Source organism: Vespula pensylvanica, chromosome 15 (genome assembly GCF_014466175.1).
Source record: "Vespula pensylvanica isolate Volc-1 chromosome 15, ASM1446617v1, whole genome shotgun sequence".
NCBI lineage: Eukaryota > Metazoa > Arthropoda > Insecta > Hymenoptera > Vespidae > Vespula > Vespula pensylvanica.
Genome location: NC_057699.1, coordinates 4,077,287 through 4,098,965, shown reverse-complemented (window position 1 = coordinate 4,098,965; position 21,679 = coordinate 4,077,287). Strand labels below are relative to the sequence as shown.

At 30.7% G+C, this 21,679-nt stretch overlaps 8 protein-coding genes across 22 annotated transcripts in view; 5 read left to right on the top strand and 3 right to left on the bottom strand.

The window, feature by feature from the left end:
* LOC122634567 (coiled-coil domain-containing protein CG32809) overlaps window positions 1-4,378 on the top strand; it is a 54,689-nt gene extending 50,311 nt beyond the window's left edge. For all 14 annotated transcript variants that reach the window (XM_043823636.1, XM_043823633.1, XM_043823642.1 and 11 more), the window contains one exon: window positions 2,244-4,378. In XM_043823636.1, the coding sequence (XP_043679571.1) occupies window positions 2,244-3,830 (1,587 nt within the window). In that variant the 3' untranslated portion in view covers window positions 3,831-4,378. The remainder of the gene's footprint in view (window positions 1-2,243) is intronic.
* A 3,939-nt stretch (window positions 4,379-8,317) lies between these two features.
* Window positions 8,318-9,804, bottom strand: LOC122634569 (28S ribosomal protein S22, mitochondrial). Its single transcript, XM_043823648.1, has 3 exons — window positions 9,497-9,804; window positions 8,955-9,427; window positions 8,318-8,834 (listed from the first exon to the last, which is right to left on the bottom strand). Exons 1-3 carry the CDS (start codon window positions 9,594-9,596, stop codon window positions 8,361-8,363), a joined length of 1,047 nt encoding a protein of 348 aa, XP_043679583.1. The 5' UTR covers window positions 9,597-9,804; the 3' UTR covers window positions 8,318-8,360.
* A 440-nt stretch (window positions 9,805-10,244) lies between these two features.
* On the top strand, window positions 10,245-12,087 carry LOC122634574 (gem-associated protein 2). Of its 2 annotated transcripts, XM_043823654.1 has the most exons (6): window positions 10,245-10,609; window positions 10,683-10,854; window positions 10,933-11,017; window positions 11,092-11,250; window positions 11,335-11,625; window positions 11,921-12,087. In XM_043823654.1, the coding sequence occupies exons 2-6, from the start codon at window positions 10,751-10,753 to the stop codon at window positions 12,014-12,016; spliced, it is 735 nt and encodes a 244-aa protein (XP_043679589.1). In that variant the 5' UTR covers window positions 10,245-10,609; window positions 10,683-10,750; the 3' UTR covers window positions 12,017-12,087. The 2 variants fall into 2 exon arrangements, with proteins under 2 accessions (XP_043679589.1, XP_043679588.1); XM_043823653.1 differs by lacking the exon at window positions 10,245-10,609 and having other exon boundaries at window positions 10,631-10,854.
* Window positions 12,088-12,172: 85 nt separating this feature from the next.
* Window positions 12,173-13,251, bottom strand: LOC122634576 (ubiquitin-like protein 4A). Its single transcript, XM_043823657.1, has 3 exons — window positions 12,969-13,251; window positions 12,699-12,804; window positions 12,173-12,533 (listed from the first exon to the last, which is right to left on the bottom strand). The coding sequence occupies exons 1-3, from the start codon at window positions 13,014-13,016 to the stop codon at window positions 12,238-12,240; spliced, it is 450 nt and encodes a 149-aa protein (XP_043679592.1). The 5' UTR covers window positions 13,017-13,251; the 3' UTR covers window positions 12,173-12,237.
* Window positions 13,252-14,373: 1,122 nt separating this feature from the next.
* On the top strand, window positions 14,374-15,637 carry LOC122634571 (eukaryotic translation initiation factor 3 subunit H). Its single transcript, XM_043823649.1, has 2 exons — window positions 14,374-14,736; window positions 14,811-15,637. The coding sequence occupies exons 1-2, from the start codon at window positions 14,474-14,476 to the stop codon at window positions 15,556-15,558; spliced, it is 1,011 nt and encodes a 336-aa protein (XP_043679584.1). The 5' UTR covers window positions 14,374-14,473; the 3' UTR covers window positions 15,559-15,637.
* Window positions 15,638-15,829: 192 nt separating this feature from the next.
* On the bottom strand, window positions 15,830-17,255 carry LOC122634572 (NAD-dependent protein deacylase Sirt4-like). Its single transcript, XM_043823650.1, has 4 exons — window positions 17,039-17,255; window positions 16,622-16,901; window positions 16,258-16,540; window positions 15,830-16,187 (listed from the first exon to the last, which is right to left on the bottom strand). Exons 1-4 carry the CDS (start codon window positions 17,070-17,072, stop codon window positions 15,837-15,839), a joined length of 948 nt encoding a protein of 315 aa, XP_043679585.1. The 5' UTR covers window positions 17,073-17,255; the 3' UTR covers window positions 15,830-15,836.
* Window positions 17,256-17,847: 592 nt separating this feature from the next.
* Window positions 17,848-19,677, top strand: LOC122634573 (40S ribosomal protein S6-like). The gene is made up of 5 exons (XM_043823651.1): window positions 17,848-17,975; window positions 18,387-18,591; window positions 18,677-18,822; window positions 19,061-19,261; window positions 19,347-19,677. The coding sequence occupies exons 1-5, from the start codon at window positions 17,970-17,972 to the stop codon at window positions 19,545-19,547; spliced, it is 759 nt and encodes a 252-aa protein (XP_043679586.1). The 5' UTR covers window positions 17,848-17,969; the 3' UTR covers window positions 19,548-19,677.
* Window positions 19,678-20,127: 450 nt separating this feature from the next.
* Window positions 20,128-21,659, top strand: LOC122634577. The gene is made up of 3 exons (XM_043823658.1): window positions 20,128-20,462; window positions 20,947-21,156; window positions 21,339-21,659. Exons 2-3 carry the CDS (start codon window positions 20,967-20,969, stop codon window positions 21,536-21,538), a joined length of 390 nt encoding a protein of 129 aa, XP_043679593.1. The 5' UTR covers window positions 20,128-20,462; window positions 20,947-20,966; the 3' UTR covers window positions 21,539-21,659.
* Window positions 21,660-21,679: the final 20 nt, after the last annotated feature.

Sequence of the window (21,679 nt, the reverse complement as noted above, 5' to 3'; positions counted from 1 at the left end):
ATTAATAATAATAGTAATAATAGTAATAATAGTTATAATATTAATAATAATAATAATAATAATAATAATAATAATTGTAATAGTAATGGAAATAATAGAAAACAATGATGTGGTATAACATCGCGATCATAAAGATATATTCATCATTATCACCGAGATGCATATACACATAAACTATTTTGTTGAAAAACATTTCATAATAAAAAATTAAATATAATTAAAGATTATTTCTAGCCGTATATATATACATATATATAATAGACTTAGAGACACAGACGCACGCACAAATTATCGTTAGAATCCGTACTGTACTGCCTTACTATAAGGATTGGACTTTTCAAGATTTTTTGATCATCACTGGCTGTGTCTGTTTTTTTCTTTTTCTTTTTTCTTTTTTTTTTTTGTTTTCTTCATTAACTAATTTTTAATTTAAATCACCTTCGTATATGGTAGCATTTTTTATATACACCATGTAATGTAGATATGTATATATGTATATGTGTATATATATATATATATATGTACTATTAGTTTAGATAACGTAGAAGATACCTATATAATGAGCATGTTTATTTTTTTATTTTGTTTTTCTTCTTTTTTTGATGGCATACGGCATGCATATCTGTTTGTGAAATCTCATCGTTGCATCTTAGCGAGCTTAGAATGCACCTTGGTCAATGATCCTTTTGGAGCACGTTTAACATATCAGAATCGATTAGGATGTTTGTACGTACTTACATACATGCATATGTGAACAATAACAAATGGAAATTGAAAAAAGATCTTTTTCTAATGAAATTTATTAAGAAACCATTCATCCAGATCGATTCGTTAAAAAAAAAAAAAAGGAAAAACGTAGCACCATCCTGGTCCTAAAATCCGATCTATAAATGTCGCTCTTTCGTATTGAGATCGACGAGATCAAATAAAACCGTGAAAAGGAAATTAACATCGTGAACGCGTTCGTGGAGCAAATCTACTACTACTTCTACTACTACTACTATTACTACTAGTACTACTACTTACTACTACTTACTACTACTACTACTACTACTACTACTACTACTACTACTACTACTACTACTACTACTACTTACTACTTACTACTACTTACTACTACTACTACTACTTACTACTACTTACTACTACTTACTACTACTTACTACTACTACTACTACTACTACTACTACTACTACTACTACTACTACTACTACTACTGGATTATCCACAAAGGACCATGATGTATCTAATTTTTGGATTTTTCATTTTTGGTTTCTCTGTTTTTTTTTTAAGTTGACTAATACCGGACAGCAATCGATGCCAAATGTAAAAGAGCCCCAAACGAGTACTGACTTGTAACACGCACAACGCACGCACAAAACGTATAACCGACCGCAGGTAATTATCTCTAACGGAATTAATATGTATTTTACGATTAATATAACATTCTTTGTTTTTGTTTTTTTTTTTAATTTTTTGTTCGTTTGTTTCTTGTCTTTTTTCTTTTTTTTTTTGTGTCTAATTCGCTCATACTACAGCTCATCATGAACGTTTTTTTTTTTTAATTATTGTCCATCGCACCCCTCTCATACATATACACATACACAAGTCTCGTGTTTTATTTTTTGGCCTCTCGTCCATCTCTCTAAACGCGAATTCATCACATTCTTCTTTTTCTATATCTATTTTTCAATCAGTCTGTCCTTTCTATTTCTATCTTCTATATCGCTGTCTAAACTTTCTTTTCTCTTTCTGTCTTTCTATCACTGTCTTTGTCTCTCTATGAGAATTTTTCCTTTTTCTTTCAACCATAACGTCTCTCACCAGGTCCGTGCACGCACATTCGCACAGTCTACGTATGCATGTTACGTTTAGCGTCGTTAGAAAGTTTCCATGGGTATCGTGCGAAAATGGAATACTCTGACGTATCGAAAAAATCGATATACGATTTCGTATTAGAACTGTATCGATTTTTTCATACGTCATTGGCTTACACACGGTAGAAACGTGATACCGAATAGCAACGTGATATATGTGTATATATTTATATATATATATATATGTATATGTATGTATATTTTTTTCTTCCATTATTTTTATACCCTCACAATTGCTATTGGGTATAACGTTTTCGTTAAACGCTCAAGTATGCGCCGAAGCGAAAGCTACAAGTTATGGATTATTATATGTGTGGAAAAGGCAAATCGTGATTGGTCGCGTGTGCGTGCGCGTATGCTAAACAGGCAGCTGCCCCTGTGCCAGCGGAACGCACTGTCTTGGGGTCAGCGAGCGTCCTCGGGGGAGGGAGCCACCCTCACGAACCATCCACCACCCATCAGCAGCGTCCGGAGAACGCACTCGACGCTTTGTTAGACGAACTGCAGACTTTTTCAAGGCCAGGCTCGCAAATGGGTCAGACGCCACCTGCAGCTGCAGCTGTGATACAACAACAGCAGCAGCCGTTATTAGTAGGACAAGTGACAGCAACGGCAACGACAACAATAACAGGACCAGGACCAGGACCAGGACCAGGGCCAGGACCAGGTACAATGGGACGAGCACCCTGCATTTCAGAGATTGGAAGAAAGGGAAGCGTCGATTCTTCGAGCGGTATCCTGGCAAGTAATCTCGTCGGTGGTTTGACCATTTCAAGCGGAGGACTTGGCCAAAGTGGAACTTTACGTCGTCTTCATTCGTATCCGTCTAGTTCCGATACGGATACATCGCCACCCATAGCCAGACTTCAAGTGTCCCTTCAAGAACAGCCAGGATTACCGCAAGCATTATTGCCAGGCCAAAAACCACCAGTGCCTGAGCGCAACGCCGAATTACTTCAATTGGCAAGTGCGAGAAGAGTACCACCGCCGCCACCACCGCGAACTAGTTCCAGATCACCCTTGGCTAGTCCAACGAGTCCGCAATTACCACCGAGAAATCATCAGTCGTCGTCATCCTCGTCGTCGTCTTCTTCGTGTACCGTGGCGCAACAATTATCCACCGGTATTGGTAACGCTTCGATCCCAGTAATGACAAGTTCAACGGGAACCCTACGAAGACCCTTATCTCGTGGTAAAGAAGGAGGAGGTACACTTGGTAAACCGCCTATGGCTTTACCAACGTCCGAGGTCGATGGTACTCCTATTTCCAGCACTGTATTATCAACGAGTAACTCGAGCTCCTGCGAAAGTGTCAATTCGCAGGAAGGTCTGCAAAGCAAGAGAGGTAGGCAGGAACAATTGGAACAACGTCATCAAGAATTATTACGTAAACAGAAGGCTTTGCAAGAACAATACGCGAGACTCCAGCAATTGCAAAGAAACGCGGCTGGTTTGGCAACGGTACCACCGGCCCCGCCGGATCTCTTAAAGAAAACCGGCTCGGAAAGTAATCTATTGGCAAAGATGGGATTAGGAATGAGCGCTGCTAGTTCTGGCTCGTTAACGAGTCTGAGCGTTAAAACTGCAACCCTTGGAAGGGATGCCGGTAATACCGCTGCCGGTGCGACTACACTCAATTCAGATTTATGTAACTCACGAACGAGATTCGAAGGATCATCATCGCTCGAGCCAAGCCTTGTATTAGCTATTTCGAACACCGATAACGATCATCACGCGAAAATGACAAATCTGGTAACTACGATCGATAGCAACATCCCAACGACGAGTACAACCTCCAACGCCTCCAATACCAACACCACCACTACCATCAACACCACTACCACCACCACCACCACCACCACCACCACCACCATTGCTACTACCAACACCAATACCAACACCAATGCCACTACCACTACTACCAGCAAGATCTATGAAACGGACATTCTGTGACCGAAAAGACGGTTACTTTTATCTTCTAAACCATTAGAGCTAATCGAAATCGTTCTCGCGAGTTAACGTCGTCGTCGTCGTCATCGTCATCGAAAAATAATGAAAAAGACCAAGGAAAGTGAAAGGGAAGAATCTCGAATATATCTCCCCTCTCTCTCCCTCTCTCTTTCTCTTCCTCTCTCTCTCTCTCTCTCTCCCTCTCCCCTCTCTTCTCTTTCTCTCTCTCTCTCTCTCTCTCTCTCTCTCTCTAGTAATAACATTTCGATTATTATAAAATTTTGTTCGGTCGTGATACGTTCGTGCCAAATAATGGGAAAAAATGAATGAAAAAGAAAAAAAAAGAAATCTAAAGGGAAAAAAAAGAGAAGAGACACATCATAAAAAAGAGAAGAGATAGACTGATAGACAGACAGAGAGAGAGAGAGAGAGAAAGAGAGAGAAATAAAAAGAGACAAGGCGTAGATTTTTTTAAAAAACCGACATATTTTACTCTAACATCCTCTTTCGTACGTCGTCGTTAGAACGTACGTGAAAAAATAAATAAATAACTAAAAAAAAAAATACGCAAGAAAGAAAAACAAAAGAGGTAACTAAATATAAAACTTTTATCTCTAGATTTCTATCTAGATCTTTTATCTAGATCCTTTAGGAATGAACGCGTATATCGGACACGACACATTGCGCTTAAATAAATGATCATGGACGCAAGCTTTTACAAACGCGTTTTAACGACGGATGACATGAATAAATAAATAAATAAATAAATAAATAAACGAACAATTTATATACATAATTATGTAAGTGGATTGTATGTGTATGTGTGTGTATATATACATACATACATATATATATATATATATACACACATATATAAGAGAACGTAAAAAAAAGGAAAAATAATAAAATAGATAGGTAGATAGACACATCGTGATGCGGATATACAAGAAAATAATTGCGTACTCCTGTAAACAACAACAACAACAACGGCAACAACAAAATGGATACAAGGGGAGGGAGAGGTAGAGAGAGAAAAAGAGGGGAAAAATAGATCGATCGATCGATCTATCGATCTATCGATAGATCGATAGATCTCGTTGGCGCGAACTCCTCTTTCGTATCAAAGTCGTACTTATACTTTCCATATTAATTAAAAATATATTCTCGATGATCATGTTCGAATAATGAACTTTTATGTATACGCTTCTTGGATCCGACAAGATAAACAAAATAAACGAAGAAATAAATAATAATAAAAAATAACGAGAGAAAGAGAGAGAGAGAGAGAGAGAGGAAACAAATTATATAAAATAAGGAAGATAACATTCTTTTCCTAATCTTAATACGTCTAATATCTTCGTAATGCCACATGTAAAGAATAAAAAAAAAACTAACACGAAAAAAAACGACAATTGTATGACTATGATCGATATATATATATATATATATATATATATATATATATATATATACATAATTATTAATAAGTAAGAACTGATTAAAAGAAAAAAAAAGAAGGAACGCAAGAACAACGTTCTAAATCATCTAAACGAACGTAAAAACGAGCTAATATCATCTATCGATCGCTTCAAACAAGATTTAATTAAGATCGAAAATAATCATCATCATTATCGTTATCATCATCGTGATCATCATCATCATCATATCATCATCATTATCCATTTTGGATCGATACGATTCGATGACTTTGACGATGGTACTAATCTCCGATTATTATCGATTATCGCGGAATAAAAAAATAAATCAATCAATCAATCAATCAACAAATAAATAAATAGAAGAAAGGAAAGAAAGAGAGAAAGGGAAAAAAATAAATAAATAAAACAACCGTGAACATCCTTGTAGACACGTGAGATTTTTTTCTCGATTAATAAAAAGAACAAGAACGAAAAGAAAAAAGAAAAAAGAAAAGAAAAGGATTAAAAAAAGAAAAGAAGATTAAGAAGAAAAGGAAGAAGATAAAAGGAAATAATAATATTCGATGACGATGATGAGAAAGAGAGAGAGAGAGAGAGAGAGAGAAAGAGAGAGAGAAAGGGAGAGAGAAAGAGAAAAAGAGACAGACAGACGAATAGACGTTTTAATTGATCCGCGATCGAAGAGAGAAAAATATCCTCGGCGCATCGAGAGGTATACTTTCTAAACACTTGTCGTAGTTAATATTTATATAATAATAATAATAATAGGATCATTCGTTTTGACTGCTAGTTAACGTTAGGTAAAATGACCACGATTCGTATATGTAAACGAACACATAAACGAGAAAATTTGTGAGATATGCTAAATGCATTTCGAAGGAAAGGTTATGATTAGAAAGAAGAAAGAAAGAACAAAAAGAAATAAGAAGATAGACGAAATGATAATTGTACGGTATATACGATCGATCGGTAATAGAAAAGAAGCATTACAAAAATCTCTCGTGAGATTAGACAAGCGATGGATAATGAATTAAAATTATTATTATTGTTATTGTTCATTATTATTATTATAATAATTATTATATATTTTTATTATTGCAATTATTATTACTATTATTATTATTATTATTATTATTATTATTATTATTATATTATATAGTTTTATTATTGCAATTACTATTATTATTATTCTTATTATTATTATAATATATTTTTATTATTGCAATTACTACTATTATTATTCTTACTATTATTATAATATATTTTTATTATTGCAATTACTACTAGTACTATTATTATTATTATTATTATTGTTATTATTATTATTATTATTATTATATTAATCGGGACAATATATATACATATATATATGTGTGTATATATATGTATATATATATCAGAGAAATACAGGCAGCTCTCGGCGAATTAAAACGAAATTGATGCACAGGCTCCTTTTTAGAAGAATTTTATGTGCGACTTCTTAAAGTGTCACGAAGATGAAGCTGGTGATAAAGAAGAAGAAAAAAAAGAAGAAGGATTATTACATATTATGTATGTCTCTAAGATGTAACTTCTAAAGATCGATTTTTTCAAAGACAATCGCTTGGCCACACAACACACATCTTTTGAATATTCTCTTTGTAACTCGGGTCGAGGCCATTGGAGAAAGAAGAGGAGAAAAGCAGAAAAAAAAGAAAAGAAATAAAATAAAATAAAGTGAAATGAAAAAAAAAAAAGAGAAAAAGAGAAAATGGAAAAAAGGAGCGACCTATGATGCATATACTCGATGATGGTATGACTTTGTGCTTCGAGAGGGCCTAATAGATACATATATTTATTACAATCCATATACATGGGAATACAAACATATTTGATATGCTTTTCCTTCCAGGATCTTCGATAACAAAAAAAAAAAAGAAGAGGAAAAAAATAATTAGTAGAATTGCATTTTTTTTCATAAGAAGAGATTTTGATTTTTTCTACCAACTTTTTTTCTTCCAACTTTTTATTATTCACACGGTGTTTACCATGAATAATCCGATAATGATTATCTCAATGCTAAGAGACATACGAATAAAGAATAAAGACAGTAATGATGATAATAGATATTAAAGGATAAGTGCTTATTGAAATATTTACGGAAAGATATACGATCTCAACGAGACATCCCCACCCTACCCCCTTTCTCTCTTTATCACCCTTTCTCTCTTTCTCTCTCTCTCTCTCTCTCTATCTTTATCTTTATCTTTATCTTTCATGTTATCTTTTTCGTACAAATTTCATCTTCCTCCCCTTGTAACTTCTTGTATACTTTGAAAAAAAGAATTACTTTTTTATTATTTTTTTTATTATTTGTATTATTATTGTATTATTATTATTTTTTATTATTATTATTATTATTATTATTATTATTATTATTATTATTATTATTATTATGAATCTATTTTCTCGTGTCAATTATTATTTTTGTTGTTTCTTCTTTCTTTTTTTTCTTTTTTAATTTATGACGATAGAAATAAATCATTAATTGATTATTTATTATTTCTAATATGACGATAAGTTGAAGTGCGATAAAAGTTACTATAATACATTAATAATTGTAAATTTATCGAACGCCAAGAAAAATGATAAAAATTCTTCGTTTTTTCTGTAGAAGGATGATAAACACTGAATCAATTATACTTTTTCCGTATTAATAATATTAGCAAGTTAGGTGCAATGTTTTCTGACGATCCTGTAAGCTAAATCGAATTGAATTGTTACATTTGTAAATGTTTGTAAGTAACTACTACGTAATAAAATAATCGAGTAATAATCATCGAATTATATCCTAGCAATGCTCATCTGTTATCCATCGATTATTTCACCGTACGTACAATGAATAAAGCTAACCATAACATACCATATAAAAGGATCTTAAATTCATTATTGAAGTACGTTAATATGTCTAATTCCTTTCATTATTCCTATAAGTTCCATAACGATTATAATGATTATAATGATGATGATAATGGTGACGATGATCGTAAGGAAAAAAAAACGCGATCCGTATTATACTTAATATCAGTTCATTGTTTATTTATCCATTTAGAAATTATGACTTATCTGGATCAATACCATGAGCTTTCTTAATACCTTCAACGACTTTCTGCCTTTCTCTTTCTAATTCTTGATATACTGCTACAGTTTTCTTAATTAAAGTATCTACAGGTGAATCTAACGAGGCATAATGCAATATCAATTCTATAGGATCTTCACTTTCACACTTTGTTGTAGCTGAATTTGCTTGAGGGTGTATCTTTTGATAAAGACGTATCAATGCTACAGCTTCCTCAATTTTTCTTGATTCGATTATTTCGCAAAGCAATTTATCAATATTTTTACTCCAAACAAGATAAAAGGCTAAAGGACCAAAATGTCGTGTGGATCTTAAATATTCGAATTTCTTCTTCTTATTTATGTCTTCGTAAACTGCCTCTGTAACCCTTTTATATTCCGGATCGTCAGGATCATATTGAAGGCAAGCACGATCTAATATATATTCATAGACTTCTCGTTTCAATAAATCCTTAAACATAATATAAGAGTTTATATAAATAATAATAATAATAATAATAATAATAATAATAATAATAATAATAATAATAGTAATCATTTTTCTACTTTATTTTTTATCTCATTTTCTAACCTCAAAATATTCTCCTTGAAATAATTTTGGAGGTAATATTTCCTTTCCTTCTATAGGATGATAGACTTGAATTAGTCTATCTCGTTCTTCCCATTTCGCATGTCTAAGTGTGCCATCCAATTCCCTAATTACTACGAATTTATCCCTATCTCTTATACCAAAACTTATATCCGTAAAAACGTATTTACTTGTATCGAATCCTTCTAACGCTTCATCTTTACTTAATATCACATCTATTTCTTTTCTCGCCTTTATTACAGGAGGCATTTGCAAACGCTTATGGGCTCTCTTTTTTCCGAGATCCACAGCTTCTTGTAATTCTTTATCGGTCAGAAATTTATATTCCGGACATTTTAACCTTTCACCGGTCAAACGTTTTCTAACAGCCTTCTTATAATCGATTCGTGTTAATAACTGCAATGTCTCCTGTACCTCTCGATTAAAAAATATTGGTGCCGGATCAGGTTCCTCGCCTATGAATATTAATTTTTAAATATTTAACAAAATTTTCTCAGAAAATATAACCTAACTAATTTTTATACCCTTCTTTAATTGTGGCGTATTTGATGAATAAACACGACACTTTAAAATTCTTTCACAATATGATCTCTTAAATATCTTGTTTATTGCACGCGAAAACATTATCTCTATTTATAAATTATTAATATTCAAAAATATAGTTGAGAGGATAATGAAAGCGTAACAAAACAAACTAAGGTCCGTTCGACCAATATCGCTTAAGGCGTATGCGCATTCAACGACTTCTACAGACTTACTGCAAATCTTTGGTGATTTTGTACGAGGCGCATTCTATATTAATCAATATTAAACAATCAACGACTCGGGATTTACTTGTACAGAAATGTTAAAATAAAATTATTTTATCTTTAATGGACTATGTGTTTTTTAATCTAATGTAGTATTGTTTAAATATTACTTTATTGTACAGTACATCATACATTGATTAAATAATTATAAAATCATCGAAGCTATAAGTTAATTAAATGTAATAGTACAGAGAAAAAATATTTCAATGTTTTTTTAGTGCGAAAAGAAATTAATACGATACTAACAAAGTCAATCAAACATATATTTCGAACGAATCATAAAATCTGTATATTAATTTACCTATGCAAAGAAGAAGATAATCCACTAATACGTTTAATATGAAAATTAGTTTAGGGAAATAACTCTCTTTTCTTTCATCTCAAATTCATAGCTCAGTATTTCCAACTATGCAATAAAAATATTTACATAAATACGAACATTCTTTTGATTTATTTTCTTCAATCACATCGATTTCTCTAACCAATTATCGATGACCGATACTTTAAGCTCAATTCCGATTGGTTGTTATACTCTAATTGCCATTTTATCTTTCTAACCTTCTTTTTTAAAATATATTTTTATTTCTTTTAAATTAAACTAACATAAAAAATGATCAATTGCGAATTCGTATTTTACACACATTTTGAATTTTCCATAATTCCAACTAATTCAATATCATAGGATCGTATATCCCTATACAAATTTATAACAGACAGTACTACCAAGCTTGTACAAAATGAACGTATGAAAATTTCGTTAGACAACAAATTATTTTTGTAGATAACGTGTTTCATTCAAATTAGTTTAATTATAAAACAAATTTATACGTAAGTTAAATTAGTATGTATATGAGTGATATTATGACATTAACAGATTTTTCAAAAAAGATGTACATTGTAGGGATAATATCTTAAATCAATTACAATTAGTATTTAAATACTGATATTTAATGATAAAGAAGAAATGAAATGGATTCATTAAGAGAACCAGCATTTTATGTAGGAGATATTGATGAAGATATTGATCTCAAACAACCTCCCATTTCTGGAGGAGATTACATCAAGCGTGTTGTGTAAGTAATACTATATTATTAACACTAATAGATAAAATATATTCACATTGTTTCATCTTTTTTTATCTTCTATTATAGAATAGAAGCTCAACAATGTGCCGATGTAGTAGTGGCTGATATAAATAAAGAATGTTTGAAGAAACCTACCATAGATATTCAGCATGTAAGTCAATATGATACTGATAGATTATATTAATATAATATTATTTAAACAACACGAAATAAATACAATAATAGTTAGCAGGATGTGTTGAAGCACCACCATGTCTAGCTCCTACTACCGAATGGCAAGAATGTCAATTAGAAAATTTCACAGATTTAAAATTATACGTTATTCAAATCCAAGATGAGATCAGAACATCTAAATGCAAATGGAAATCTCAAGAGACACAACTGGTACATACATCTATATATTTTCTTAAATTACTAAAAGCATAATATAGATTTTATTTAAAAAAATACTCGTGATTACCATTCCAGCCTAATATAGACGATCAACGTGGTTGGATCACGTATTGTTCCGAGGAATGTAGTAATGAGAACGAAACTCATAGTCCAACATTGACAACTCTTTTACGTATGAAACAACCATTAATAGAACAAGTCTTGGAATATTTAGTTGAATATGTACAAACACAAGGAAAAATTGAATACAAAATTGGACAATGGCTCTATGCTTTATTGGTTGTTTTGGATCTACCATTGAATCCTGATACATGCTCTTGCTTGCGTTCTTTGGCTAGAGCATGTTCTGTTATCAGAGCAAATTCTGTAATATATATTTACTTACAATATTTTTCATTTCCAGAAAAGTTCAGTACGATTTTATTCTAATGTAAAAAAAAAAAAAAAAAAGAAAGAAAGAAAGAAAGAAAAAAGGAAAAAAAATTATAACAACTGTACTCAGCTTTGGCATTGATTATAAATTATGTTAACTCGAGTAAAAGCTTAGTATAAAATGTAATATAATAAGATATGCTTGTTGTCTTCAATTACTGAACTTTTCTCAAATCGTAAATTTTTATAAAAATTACACTTCTAATGCTACACATTTCTGTTTATTTAGAAAAAGTTGGAAGAACACGAAATAGGAGCACTAAATTTGTTTATATGTCTGGTAGCAAGATACTACCGTCAAGTGGATCTTGCTGATCCATATTAGATCAATGTTATAAACGTATTTTTTTCGCGATTATATCATAAAATAATAAAAAATAAGAAATACAAAAAAAAATTAATTAACATTTCCCAATGATATATATGATATTTTTTATCTTTCTTAAATACTATCGAATGTGGGGTACAATGAGGCAAGATATCGATTAAATAAAGTTATATTCGAAGTAATCGATTGATAAGCGATATTGCAAAATTGAAATAATCTTAAGCTATATTCTCTTGGTCCTGTAATAATGCTGTTGCAAATCTTTCCAAGTCGTCGTAACTAAGGTTATTTACTTTGTTCTTCAAGTCTTTTATTAGCTCATTAACGATTGATTCTGCTTCAGATTCTGTATAGTAATGCCTTAAAACTCTGGTAACCTCATCTCTCAAAATTTGCGTTCCAGTTTTGTGATAAGATTTAGCCTCACTTGGTCCTTCTTCTGCTTTCTTTATAACAACTAAGTTAAGTCTACTTCCATCCTTAATTGCTGGATAAAAACTTAATGGCTGTTCATCTAAAATCGAATATGACTAATAATAAGATTTTTTTTTTCTTTTTTTTTCTTTACTTTTCTTTTGTGTGACGTGTATGCGCGCGCGTATATATATTTTTTGTGTGTGTGTATGTATGTGTGTGTGTACACATATAAATTTTTAAATGCAATATTAAATCACTTTACCGGCCAATGTTTTGCCCGTAAGCAACAATCTTTGTTGTGGTACATCAATGCCTAAAAGGTCACTTAATTTATGCTTCAGTTGTAAGACAGTTTCTGTTGGCATAATCTGAAACAATGGAATATATCATGCACGACAGACGACATAAAGTACACGATATTTCGACTAAACCAACATAAATTTCTAATCAAATCAATTGAAGTAAGACTACATATATATATAAAACAAACATAGTACAAGTTTACAAAATTTGAAATATTTGTATTACTCACATCGATAATATATTCTTTCCCCTGAAGTTTTTTCACGATAACTTTCATGATGCGTGTATTTAGTCTATTACCGCGTTGATAAAACAATTCGAGTTTGGTTAAGTCAAATTTGTCGAAAGAACAGAACTTTAAGCGATGCAGATAAAAATTGTATCATTTTATTGAAGAGGTTATATTTTGCGACGCACGACGACTAAGACTCCGTTATACACTTTTTCTGTCTTTTCCAACTACAAACGAACACGACGGTGTTAAAGCTGTTCAACCAATATCGGTCGAGACGAGTGTGACTTTAGCGACGATTGCGGAAAAAAAATGAACTAAAAACGAACCTTATCCCTTCTCTCGATCCCTCGTATCGATGTGTGTGCCTGTGAAATTATATTACCCCTTATGCCATAAGCGCGCGTGAATTGAAAAACCTGAGTCGAGACATCAATCGGTGCATGTAGTTACAATAATGAAAACAATGATTTCGTATAAAAAAAATTATCATTCGAACGAGTCTTTGATTAATAAAATCGAACAAGAATTACGTTCATAAAAATTAATGACGTAAAATCTTGAAAACGCGTAGGAAGAGAACCCCCATGAGGGGAAATAGAACCTAAATACGCAGCGATCGAAGCGCTACCTGGTAGTAAGTTTTTAAAAATTTATTATCTACAACGTCAGACTTTAGAATAATCAATAATTATTCATTATTTGTCATCTTGTAATAAACCAAATTATTTATTTATTGGAGGATAGATTTAACCTAACATTGCAATTGAATGTTTATAAAAATGACGAAGCAAAATCGAATACTTTCAAATCAAATAATATTCTTTTATAATAATAAATAGCATTCTCTTTTTTTTTCTTTATACGTATTTAATATACAAGTATGTTAAATGTAATAATATTATATGGATATACATATATAGACACAAGCATATATAGGATCGCACGACTTTTATTGTAGCATAGTATATTTCTGTAATATTAATATATAACAAGTAATTATAAATTTTATAATTAATCCCTTATTAACGACTTACTATAATTGCGCATTGACGAATTATTTCATAGAACGTTATGAATCATTGACGAACTATTTCGTAGATATATTATAAACCGTTAACTAACTAATTCATAGATGTATTAAATCCTGGCAAATTAATTTTCAGTCACGTGATAGGTTATTGACGAATTAATTCATACAGAAGTAGATCATCGAAAATATTCTTCAATTCTGCTTAATTTAATCCTTTTATACAGTTTAATTGTTTAATTTTTTTTATAGATTCATTTGTAAAATTTAAGATCAAAGTTCTTTTTTTTGTCACGAGATAGCGCTGAATCGACGAAATAGTTACAAGTCGACATTTCTACTATAAACAAACTCTATGACTGTTCTTTTTCTGTAATCGGCATGGGTCGGCCGAATTGTGTGCGAATCTGAGTGACAGACTAAAAACCTCGTTTTTCGTACCTTTTAAAATCTATTATTTCTTTCTATCAAAATGGCTTCAAGGACACAGTCAAGAAGAATTCCTGAAGTAGAACCACGAATTGATTACGTTCAATGCGATGGATTAGTGGTAATGAAAATGGTAAAACACTGTCATGAGGAGTCTATGAGCAACATGGAAGTTGCACAAGGGGCACTTCTTGGTTTAGTTGTACAAAATAGATTGGAAATTACTAATTGTTTTCCTTTTCCTAAAAACGATGAAATCGCTGACGAAGAAGAGTATCAATTAGCTATGATGCGTAGACTTAGATGGTACGTATAAATAAATTTTGTAATATATTTCGGATTATTTATATTATATATCTATGTATTTTTTTTATTCGTAGGGTTAACGTTGATCACTTTCACGTTGGATGGTATCAAAGTGCAGACGTTGGTAATTTTTTAAATGTATCACTTTTGGAATCGCAATATCATTATCAAACGTCTATAGAAGAATCTGTTGTGCTTATTTATGACACTGCCAAGTCTGCTAGAGGCTTTTTAACTCTTAAAGCGTATCGTCTCACTCCACAAGCTATACAAATGTATAAGGAAGGCGAATTTACACCCGAAGCTTTACGGGCTCTTAAAATTGGTTATGAAAGTCTTTTTGTGGAAATTCCTGTTGTTATAAAAAATAGTAATTTAACAAATATTATGATGTCAGAGTTGGAAGAAATGATTCCAGAAGAAGAAGGCACTAAATATTTAGATCTTGGAACTGCTACAGTATTGGAAAATCAACTACGCTGTTTGATGGATCGCGTAGATGAATTAAATCAAGAAGCTATGAAATTCAATAGATATCAACAATTAGTTGTTCGACAGCAGCAAGACAAAAATCGTTTGTTAGCAAAGAGAGCTCAAGAAAATGCTGCAAGAGCTGCTAAAGATGAACCACCACTCCCTGATGATGATATTAACAAAATAATGAGACCTTTACCAGTACCACCAAGATTAAATCCAATGATTGTTGCAGGACAAATTAATACTTACAGTGAACATATATCGCAATTCTGTGCACAAAGCTTAGCTAAATTATATATTACTCAGAGTCTTCAACATGCTAAAGAATCCAAATCTTCCAACTAATGAAATAACAATATACATGTCATAAATGATTATGTTACTAAGCATTTGTAATGAAACATTAAATCTATATAAAATATCATACTATGTTTTCTAATCTTGTCCACACATATTTGAAAGGTAAACATGATCTTTTTACGTAATTATATATTAATAGTGCACAAATATAACGATTGAAAAATATAATTAAATTCTATTTTGTTCGCGAGTTGTAAATATTATAATTTAATGACAGTACGATTTTAAGAACAAAAAATGAACAACTACTCTAATGGACATGATTAAGAATAAACTTTATTTTTTATAATTGAATTATTAAATCTACAAGCTTTAGGAAGTATATATCCACATCTTCCTTCTATTTTAATAGATATATCATCATCTGCTCTAGTTTTACCAATATTTACTAACATTATAGGTTTTTTAGCATTTAGAGCTTGAAGTACAATTCTATAACCAGAAAATGTACTTAAAGAAGTTCCAAGAATTAATAATGAACTTGATTGCTCTACTATATTTTTTACATTTTCTACAACTTGGCGGGGTACATTATCACCAAAAAAAACTATGTCTGGTTTCAATATACCACCACAATTTCCACATGGTGGAACACTAAATCCTTCAGTTTCTTCCTATTAAAAATTATACAAATTGTTATAAAAATACACCTATAGATAACACTTATTAAATTATCAAAAATACCTGAGTTAAATCTACATCTCCATCAGGTCTTATCATTTCAGAATGACTATTTAAAAGTGGATTGAGTTCCTTAAGAATATTTTGAAAGTTAGATCGTTCTATTTTATGAGTACAATTAAGACACATTACTCTAAAGGCTGTACCATGAAGTTCTATAACATTTTTACTTCCAGCTTTTGTATGTAAATTATCCACATTTTGTGTAACGATATATGACACCTTGCCTATTTCTTCAAGATTTTTTAATACTTTATGAGTATCATTTGGTTGAAACGTTGAAAATCTATATTGTAAAAATTTCTAATATTCAATCATAATATACTGTAGAATATATTTTATTTAAATAAGAAAGAATAATTCAAACCTAGGCCATCCTATATAATTTCTTGCCCAATATCGTCTTCTAATAAATTCGTTAGAACAAAAATCTTTGTAAAGAACTGGTCTTCGGCTGCTTCTCGCATAAATACCAACACCTGCAGATCTATAATCTGGAATCCCACTTTCTGTGGAAACCCCAGCACCGGTTAAAACACATATTTCATTGTTATTTTCTATAAAGTTTCTTAATTGTAATATATCTTCTTGTCTGACCGGATTGGATACAGGTACAAATGTAAATTGTGACATCCGACATGTTTGAACTATAACAAATTTATAGTAGTAACACAACTGATAAAGTTTATGTAAAATTTATGATAGTAACACACTTGATAAAATTTTCAATCAAATCAATAACAGTAATAGTAGTGTACTAATTTATATCGATCAATAAACTTACATCGTAATAATTGTAAAAAGGATGACGAAAGCATTTTAAAAAAAAATCAAAATTGTACTAGTCTATAATTAATATATCGTGTTCACTGTTAACATATAGAAATCATATAAAATATTTCAATGTTCTTTAGAAGTTTATTGATCTTGTTTTACATATTTGCATATCGTTTCCTCATATTTACGAATTTACACAAATATATAATTAATAACAATAAAGTTAACCTTAACTTTTATACCACTATATAAAATATATATATATATATATATATATATATATATATATATACATGTGTGTGTTTGACGATTATAAATTAAGTAGGAGTGTAGTAGGAATTTTTTTTCTATACGAAGTTTTTATGTATATAAACTACACACGATTAAATATTTATAAATTATAATTTTATAAAATATTATTCGTTTAGAATGGAAAGGGATGTATCATAAATAGAAATTTATTACTTAATTTACTAATTCTTTTTTTACATACGAAGTAGAAATTGAAAAGAAATAATTATTTTAATTAATTATTTAGTAAATAAATTCATCTATATATTGACAATACACATTAATAAAATGTTTCGTGATTTTAATGCTCTTATATTTGATATTATGTTGTATATCTTCATAATAGGTAAAAAAATTAATATGTTTTTTTTTTGTAATATTTTATATTCATAAATGTATATAAAAATTTTTTCTGTAAAAAAAAATTTTTTTAAGTAAAATTTAATTTATTATCTTCATCTAGATACGTAGTAACTCAACAGCGTCACCAGAGAGCGCGACAGTCGCGCCATATGGATGCTCACAAGCCAATCAGAAAGCAGCATTGCGATAATCCGAAGGATATCCAGTTAACGCACTTTGACGAATGTATTTCTAGTTAATGGTCTTTCTCGTTCGTAGCTCGTAAGTGTCTAGATCTTTTCACAATGAAGGTACGTATCCAATAATATTTTTAAGATCCTTCTTCCCTCAAACAATTGAATTATTTTTAAAAATACTACGAGGTCTCGTATATATTTCTTTCGCATTAGTAATTTCAACAAATCATATTTTTATATTTAGTACAGATTATTCAAATCATCGTCGTTGATGTTGCTACCGCTATTTGTTTATTAGTTTAAAATCTTTGATTATATATTTATTTTTTCATATAATAATATATTATATTCGTTTAAGAGTATGAATTTTCGATATTATTTTTCTAATTAACATCATTAACGAATTAACGAATAAGCGTTGAGAATACAATCTAACCTTTGTAATAAATTTATTTTTGTTTATAATAAAATTTTTATTAAATTTTTTTTTTTTTTTTAATGTTTATTAATATTGTTCTGTTACAGTTGAACGTATCGTTCCCGGCAACGGGATGTCAAAAATTATTCGAGATTTCGGACGAGCATAAGCTCCGGATGTTTTATGAAAAACGAATGGGAGCAGAAGTGGAAGCTGATTCTCTTGGAGATGAATGGAAGGGATATGTAGTACGTATTGCTGGTGGCAATGACAAACAAGGTTTCCCTATGAAACAGGGTATTTTAACCAATGGCAAGTATTTTTTTTAATTTAATTTAACGTCGTATGTATAACTCCTTTTGTCTTAAGAATAATGTTATAACAATACCTTTAATAGGTCGCGTACGTTTATTATTGTCGAAGGGTCATTCGTGCTACAGACCTAGACGTGACGGCGAAAGGAAACGTAAATCTGTACGTGGTTGCATTGTCGACGCAAATTTGTCTGTACTTGCCTTGGTAATTGTGAAGAAGGGAGAGCAGGTAAGATAAATTTAGAAATGCTACATATTTCCATGTTGTAAGGGTGTACACAAGACTGATAAATAATCTTGAAGTACTATCGTAGACATGGTAGATTAAATATCATTTTAATTTGGGAAACTGTTCCATTACTTTGACTCTTTCTCAGTGTACTAATGAAACAATTAAAAATTGATAAATTATTTCTTTTATTAGATAATTATAGTATCTAATTCTATCAATATTTGTTTTTATTCAGGAAATTCCTGGACTTACCGATACGCAAGTTCCACGACGTTTAGGACCAAAAAGAGCTAGCAAAATCCGTAAGCTTTTTAATCTTACAAAGGAGGACGACGTACGTCAATTCGTCGTTAAAAGACCTGTTCAGAAAGAAGGGAAGAAAGAACGACTAAAGGCACCTAAAATACAGCGTCTTATTACTCCGTTAACATTACAGGTATAGTAGAAAAAAATAGTTATCGACGTAAATCGATATTATCGAATAGTTTAAATAATAACGATCTATTCGTATGTATTTACAGAGAAGAAGACATAGGCGTGCATTGAAGAAGAGGCGTTGCTTAGCTCGTAAGGAGCAGGCTGCTGATTATGCCAAGTTGCTGGCTCAAAGACAAAAGGAGGCAAAGAATAGACGTAAGGAAGAAATTAAACGAAGACGTAGTGCTTCTATGCGCGATTCAAAATCATCAAGTCAGTCTGCACCAATAGCAACGCAGAAATAAAAGAAAATTTCAAATGCATTGTAAGAAGTATCTATAAGGTATTAAAGATAAGATATAGTCTGTCTACAAAATAAGATAGAATTAAGCTAATAACTCTAAGTTCTAATATATATTATAATTTGAATTTCAATTTGAATTTGAATTTATTTATTTAGGTGTAAATACACAGTATATATGAATTATATATACATAAATCTTATAAATTGCATATTGCAATTCCTGTTGAGTATTTACACAGTCCTAAACAAAAGCTGGACAAGCAGTATAGAGCCTAAATTAAGTGGTGCTTATAGGTATATATATATATATACACACACCAGCTAATTATTGCTTAATGTAGATTGTGTAGATCATAAAAGTAACCTAGCTTTTGATAATTTTGTTATCTACTAATTTATTTTTAGAACATTCTTCAAACCAATATTACAATTGCATTCACACGTATAACAATAATAATCTTATGATGACAACATTAAAATCATTTTTTATTAAAATATATTTTTTACGAAGTAGGTTATATTAATTCGAAATACGAAAGTCTCGAAATATTTAGATGTATATATCGATATTCGAGTTGCTGTATACACCCTTCGATATGTTTTCGATCTCGTTTCTCATTGGTCAAGCGTCCTATGACGTATCAGCGTATGTAGAAATCCAAAGAGATGTTTCCACTCTAGTCACCCCTACTATTTACCATGCCCCGCCCAATACAACTTGATCCAATACACGTTTCGACGCAACTAAACATTCCAACATGGTTCGCTATGTATCACTCTCGTATGTGTCGTGTGTTCTTTATTAATTGTTATAAGTGTCCTTATATTTACGAAATCCAGACAAATTGATATTATTTTTCAAGAATACATGCATATATTTTCGACGTTAAAGAAGAAGACACGAAAAGGATCTATGGTATGTAAAATCGTTATCAATTGATTCATAGCTTATAATTTAATTCGTTGCTTTCATTACTCATATTTCCAATTTTTAGTTTCGTTCTTTTATAGAAGACTAACGCGAAACTTGTATCAATAAGTAATTATTAATATTAATTTATTTTAATTGTGATATATATACAATATTTGAGAAGATTTTTAGTATTAAGAAAATTAGTACATGTTGAACGCCACGCCTTAGGTTCTTCGTTTACGCATAACTTCATTTCTTTGGAGTCTCGAACGTTAACGTATTTTAATGGTTAGGTTATGATAACATGATCAAGTTTAAAATAAGATATATATTATTTAATTAGAGATTATACACTGTATATGTGTATGCTTTTATCATAAATAAATAAATAAATATATATATATATATATATATATATGCATATTTGTTTACGGTCGAACCACGTAAATGTGTACTCAAGAGATTTCTCTTTTTATTTCTTTTTCAGAAATAACTTAAATTTATAAAATGTCCATTCTAGACGAGCGTGAAGAATACCTGAAGAATCCATATTTTGTGAAGCACGAATACGGAGATTTTACGCCGTTTTATATTACCATCACCATTTGTTCTGTAATAGGGGGATTTATATTTCTTTTGAATATCGTCTTTTGCTGGTGTTCCCGTCACAGAGCTTACTGGCAAGATCGTCATACTGGTAAATCTAAAATTTATAGGATATATTTTTTTGTTTCTTATATGATTACTATTATTATTATTATCTTTAGGTTATATTTTATATTTATTCGTAATTCGTATATAGTCTCATCATATAGGTGTATTCAATAGTTATAGATAGATAATATATAGATATAATTAACCTGAGTTTGTTTTTGTTAGGAAATCGATACATTCAATCTTTGTGGACTGTATTGCCACATAAAACTCCACCTTTGGATTTAAGTGAATTAGAATCCGTTCAAACTACAAATCCGATAATTAAGTCTGAAGTAGTAGAATATCACGACACTGAATCTCAAGGAAAGGGTTCTCATTCACAGGAATACTTGGAAATGCATAAACGTGAAAGTGAGATTTAATTTCACTTTAATTTTAATGTTTTATGATTGAAAAACGTATGTACAAAAATCAGAAAAGATTGCACACATTTAGTATTAGTATAGAAGAAGCACCCTCTGTGTTTCTTATTTGTACAAAGTAGAAAATAATATTGAAAGAAA

What these genes read in the sequence shown, in the direction of transcription:
- LOC122634569 (XM_043823648.1), bottom strand. Translation starts at nt 9,596, where the DNA reads ATGTTTTCGCGTGCAATAAACAAGATATTTAAGAGATCATATTGTGAA. An exon ending in TACGCCACAATTAAAGAAGG is followed by an intron (nt 9,428 to 9,496) that starts GTATAAAAATTA and finishes TAATATTCATAG; the next exon opens with GCGAGGAACCTGATCCGGCA. An exon ending in TTCAAGGAGAATATTTTGAG is followed by an intron (nt 8,835 to 8,954) that starts GTTAGAAAATGA and finishes ATTATGTTTAAG; the next exon opens with GATTTATTGAAACGAGAAGT.
- LOC122634576 (XM_043823657.1), bottom strand. Translation starts at nt 13,016, where the DNA reads ATGAAAGTTATCGTGAAAAAACTTCAGGGGAAAGAATATATTATCGAT. An exon ending in GGAAAGAATATATTATCGAT is followed by an intron (nt 12,805 to 12,968) that starts GTGAGTAATACA and finishes CCATTGTTTCAG; the next exon opens with ATTATGCCAACAGAAACTGT. An exon ending in TACGGGCAAAACATTGGCCG is followed by an intron (nt 12,534 to 12,698) that starts GTAAAGTGATTT and finishes ATTCGATTTTAG; the next exon opens with ATGAACAGCCATTAAGTTTT.
- LOC122634572 (XM_043823650.1), bottom strand. Translation starts at nt 17,072, where the DNA reads ATGCTTTCGTCATCCTTTTTACAATTATTACGAT. An exon ending in CTTTTTACAATTATTACGAT is followed by an intron (nt 16,902 to 17,038) that starts GTAAGTTTATTG and finishes AATTTGTTATAG; the next exon opens with TTCAAACATGTCGGATGTCA. An exon ending in AATTATATAGGATGGCCTAG is followed by an intron (nt 16,541 to 16,621) that starts GTTTGAATTATT and finishes TTTACAATATAG; the next exon opens with ATTTTCAACGTTTCAACCAA.
- LOC122634571 (XM_043823649.1), top strand. Translation starts at nt 14,474, where the DNA reads ATGGCTTCAAGGACACAGTCAAGAAGAATTCCTGAAGTAGAACCACGA. An exon ending in ATGATGCGTAGACTTAGATG is followed by an intron (nt 14,737 to 14,810) that starts GTACGTATAAAT and finishes TTTTATTCGTAG; the next exon opens with GGTTAACGTTGATCACTTTC.
- LOC122634577 (XM_043823658.1), top strand. Translation starts at nt 20,967, where the DNA reads ATGTCCATTCTAGACGAGCGTGAAGAATACCTGAAGAATCCATATTTT. An exon ending in CTGGCAAGATCGTCATACTG is followed by an intron (nt 21,157 to 21,338) that starts GTAAATCTAAAA and finishes TGTTTTTGTTAG; the next exon opens with GAAATCGATACATTCAATCT.
- LOC122634574 (XM_043823654.1), top strand. Translation starts at nt 10,751, where the DNA reads ATGGATTCATTAAGAGAACCAGCATTTTATGTAGGAGATATTGATGAA. An exon ending in CTACCATAGATATTCAGCAT is followed by an intron (nt 11,018 to 11,091) that starts GTAAGTCAATAT and finishes ATACAATAATAG; the next exon opens with TTAGCAGGATGTGTTGAAGC. An exon ending in AATCTCAAGAGACACAACTG is followed by an intron (nt 11,251 to 11,334) that starts GTACATACATCT and finishes TTACCATTCCAG; the next exon opens with CCTAATATAGACGATCAACG.
- LOC122634573 (XM_043823651.1), top strand. An exon ending in ACAGGGTATTTTAACCAATG is followed by an intron (nt 18,592 to 18,676) that starts GCAAGTATTTTT and finishes TACCTTTAATAG; the next exon opens with GTCGCGTACGTTTATTATTG. An exon ending in TTACTCCGTTAACATTACAG is followed by an intron (nt 19,262 to 19,346) that starts GTATAGTAGAAA and finishes ATGTATTTACAG; the next exon opens with AGAAGAAGACATAGGCGTGC.